The 3,503-nt window shown below is 54.2% G+C and overlaps 1 protein-coding gene across 1 annotated transcript in view; it reads right to left on the bottom strand.

Moving 5' to 3' along the window:
- Positions 1-374: 374 nt before the first annotated feature.
- The window catches only part of ror1 (receptor tyrosine kinase-like orphan receptor 1), a gene marked incomplete at both ends in the record, with an annotated part of 43,487 nt that continues 40,358 nt past the window's right edge, over positions 375-3,503 (bottom strand). The window contains 2 exons of the mRNA XM_080831916.1: positions 375-429; positions 937-2,405. Of these exons, the coding sequence (XP_080688042.1) occupies positions 375-429; positions 937-2,405 (1,524 nt within the window). The remainder of the gene's footprint in view (positions 430-936; positions 2,406-3,503) is intronic.

Below are 3,503 nucleotides of genomic sequence, written 5' to 3'. Positions count from 1 at the left end.
GCTCTGTGCGAGGACGTGTGTGTGCGTGTATTTTTCTTTTTGTGTGTATAGTGTGTTCCTCCATGTAAGGAGTTATGTTGATCTTTGTGTGTGTGTGTGTGTGTGTGTGTGTGTGTGTGTGTGTGTGTGTGTGTGTGTGTGTGTGTGTGTGTGTGTGTGTGTGTTATAGCCCTCAGAACTCAGCAGAGGGCAGGCGCTGCAGTAATATTGAATAATGCTTGTCCATAAACATTCACACAGCCCTTTCGCTGACATTGTGTTTAAGGGCACGAGGGCTTTCATTCCAAGCGTCTTTCCTCTCAGCCAGAGGGGTTGGCCCTTTAAGAGCGCTCCGGCTGCCAGAAGCTCACCCGTGGTACTTTGAAGTCCATCACTCAGGTCCAGGAAGGGTTTAAGCTCCTGCTGTAGCAAAGGGGAGATGACATTGAGCTAAAGAGACGGAGAGAGAGATAGAGGGAGAGTGTGAGACAAAGCATGCTGATGCAAGCTCGAGACAGAGTCAAAATCGACCACGCTCCCCTCCAAAGGTTCTTTTTCTAGCAGAAGAAAGGCACAACATAGGGCCAGTGTGAGTACTCAAGGTTATTGGCTTGGGTTTGTGCTGGGGAGAGGTATGGACTGCTGGGGAGGAGGCTGTCTGAGACAGCAGGGAAAGGAAGGGAGTCCACAGCTCAAGGTTTGTCACACCAAACAGCACTGCCAAAACACCAGACCACACCGGCTGTGCTTTTGTCCTGCTTTTTAGCATTTTGTCTCCAAAACAATCCAAAAAACTTCTAAGAATATAAATCTTTCATTCAGGGTTATTTTTTTTTTTTAACTTATTTACAAAAAGCAAGTTTAAAAATATTAATAATTATAATCTTTCTTATGAGAACAGAAAATAAAAACATGAACAAATGAAAAGAATCGGCGGGGAACGTTGGGTGTATTTACAGGTCTGCAGTGATGATGGACTCGCTGTACATGAGTCTGTTTGAGTCGGCCAGCAGCACTGCCTGTGACGGGTCCATCTGCACATGCTTCTGGGCCATGTGTCCGTATATGGGCATAGAGCCGCCGCCTGGCAAGGAGGCCATGGGCGCCAGCGTGACGCAGTGGGAGAGCAGCGGCGTGCTGGCGTCATGGTTGGAGCCTGTGGAGGGCACGCTGGTCACGTGACCCGTGCTGGTGGAGCCACTGGCGCTGCTGGGGGAGCGGCTCTTTGGCGGCGGGCAGTGTTGCACCACCCGGGGCGCCACGGGTTGGGGCGGGGGACCGGTGGCGAAGTGGGCCGCGGGGAAGGCGGCGTAGCCTGGCGGGATGGGGTAACCGTTGACGGGGATGAAGCGCTGGGCCTGGGCCATGGGCCCTGTCATGGGCCCTGCCATGTAGCCGGCGATCTGGCCCGGCGGGAGGCCCTGCGGTGCCGCCTGGTAGATGTAGCCGGCGTAGCGCGGGCTGGAGAGGTTGCTGACGGGGCTGGCGCTCAGAGAGGTGGTCTGGGTGGTGGCGTTGCCGCCCGAGGGCGTGCTGGAGCTGGCGTGCGACGAGATGCCCTCCCAGGCGCGCAGGCGGGTGTGGAGGTCCTTAAAGCGCGGGCGTCGCGCCGGCCCCTCGTGCCAGCACTCGGCCATGAGCGTGTAGACGCGCGGCGGGCAGTCCTCGGGGCAGGGCAGCACCTGCCGCTTGCGCACCATCTCCATCACCTCCTGGTTGTTGCAGCCGTAGTAGGGCTGGAGGCCGAAGCTGAAGATCTCCCACAGCAGCACGCCGAACGACCAGATGTCCGAGTCCGTGCTGAACTTGCCGTAGGCGATGGCCTCCGGCGGCATCCAGCGGATGGGCAGCAGTGCCATGGGCTGCACGCGGTAGTAGTCCGACGCGTAGGCCTCCCGAGACAGCCCCAGATCGGAGATCTTAACGTGCAGCTGCTCGCCCACGAGCACGTTGCGCGCCGCCAGGTCCTTGTGCACGAAGAAGTGGGCCGCCAGGTACTCCATGCCCGCCGCCACCTGCATGGCCAGGTGCAGGAAGTCGCCGTGGTCCAGGCTGGAGCGCACCGTGCCGCCGTCCTCGTCGCTGCTGCAGCCCACGTCCGAGTGCGGCGAGCGCATCACCAGGAACTCGTGCAGGTCGCCGCGCGGCAGGAACTCGAAGAGCATGCAGACGGGCTGCTCCTGCGTCACCACGCCCAGCAGGCACACCACGTTGGGGTGCTGCAGCTCGGCCATGCGCGCCGCCTCCTGCTGGAAGTCGGTCCACTGCTGCGCGCCGGAGAAGTCCTTCAGCGTCTTGATGGCCGTCAGCTGCGCGTGCTCCATGCCCGGCAGGTACAGGTGGCCCTTGTAGATCTTGCCGAAGCAGCACTCGCCCAGCTCCTCCATGAAGCGCACGGCCGAGAGAGGCAGCTCCTTCGCTTTAGTCTGAGAGATGGAGAGAAGGAGACACGAGGAGAAACAGAGAGAGGGAGAGACAGACAGAGACACAAGGAAAAACAGATAGAGGGAGAGACAGAAAGAGGGGGGTCATGAAGAAAAACAAAATGAGAAACTATGTTTATTTTTATTTTTTATTCTTTTCCTGATAGTTCTACTCTCCTACTCCAGTATAATGGGAAAAGTAAGGCTGTTACAGCCATATTCCAAATATCAATCCATCATCCAAAATATGCACGGTATTCTCATTTTCATGAACTTGAGACACACACGCTGGCTATGTGTGTGGTAACGGGCTGATTCAAAATGAAATAAAACCATCATTGCTCAACTCTGGGAGACAAAAGATTCCCTCTGCTGTTGATAATATTCACCACAAGCTCTTTTCAAGCCTCCCAGCCCATCTCTGTCTTATCATTGGGCTTTATCATGCCCTGTCTGCCCTGGGTTCCCACAGCTCTCTAGGGGGAAGCAGGCCCTTCACTCCCCCCAGGAGAAGGCTCTGATCTCAGGCCCTCAGGCTGACCTCTGACCTCCAAGCCATTTGATGTCCTCTGATCCCAGCCCCTCTGCACCTTTACAACCCCTCTACGCCCTGAAGCCTCACAGAGACAACCAGAGAGGGCAGTGATCCATGCTTTAACATGGCGGCCGACTTCACAGAAGGTGTAATATTAGACTGTTTGTAAAGACATAGAAATGTAACAGATAGACAGTAACAGATACATGGAGTTTTAAAACAAAGTCACAGTTGCAGCACAGTCAGCAAAAATACATGCATATCTAGTTTAGAACACATAAAAGCATGCAAATAGATTTTTGTGTCTGTTTGTCATCAGGATTACGGAAAACCCGGAGGCCGCATGAACTCTTTTTCACTTCCATTCACAGTGTGAGATAAGGGATTTTGACTTGGCGGGGGTGTGGCCATCTTATTTAGAATATATTGATGCCTAATAGCAGATCAGGGCTTCATCAGTTTTTTCAAACCTTCCGGACACATATACAACCCCATTTGCAACAAGTGTTTCACTGAATGTACTAAATGCTTCTTCGGGTACTTTATTTTCGTAGCCATTCTCTTTT

This window comes from Sprattus sprattus, assembly GCF_963457725.1.
Source record: "Sprattus sprattus genome assembly, chromosome: 2".
NCBI classification, from domain to species: Eukaryota; Metazoa; Chordata; class Actinopteri; order Clupeiformes; family Clupeidae; genus Sprattus; species Sprattus sprattus.
The sequence above is the reverse complement of the archived record's forward strand: the minus strand, read 5'-3'. Positions and strand labels throughout refer to the sequence as shown.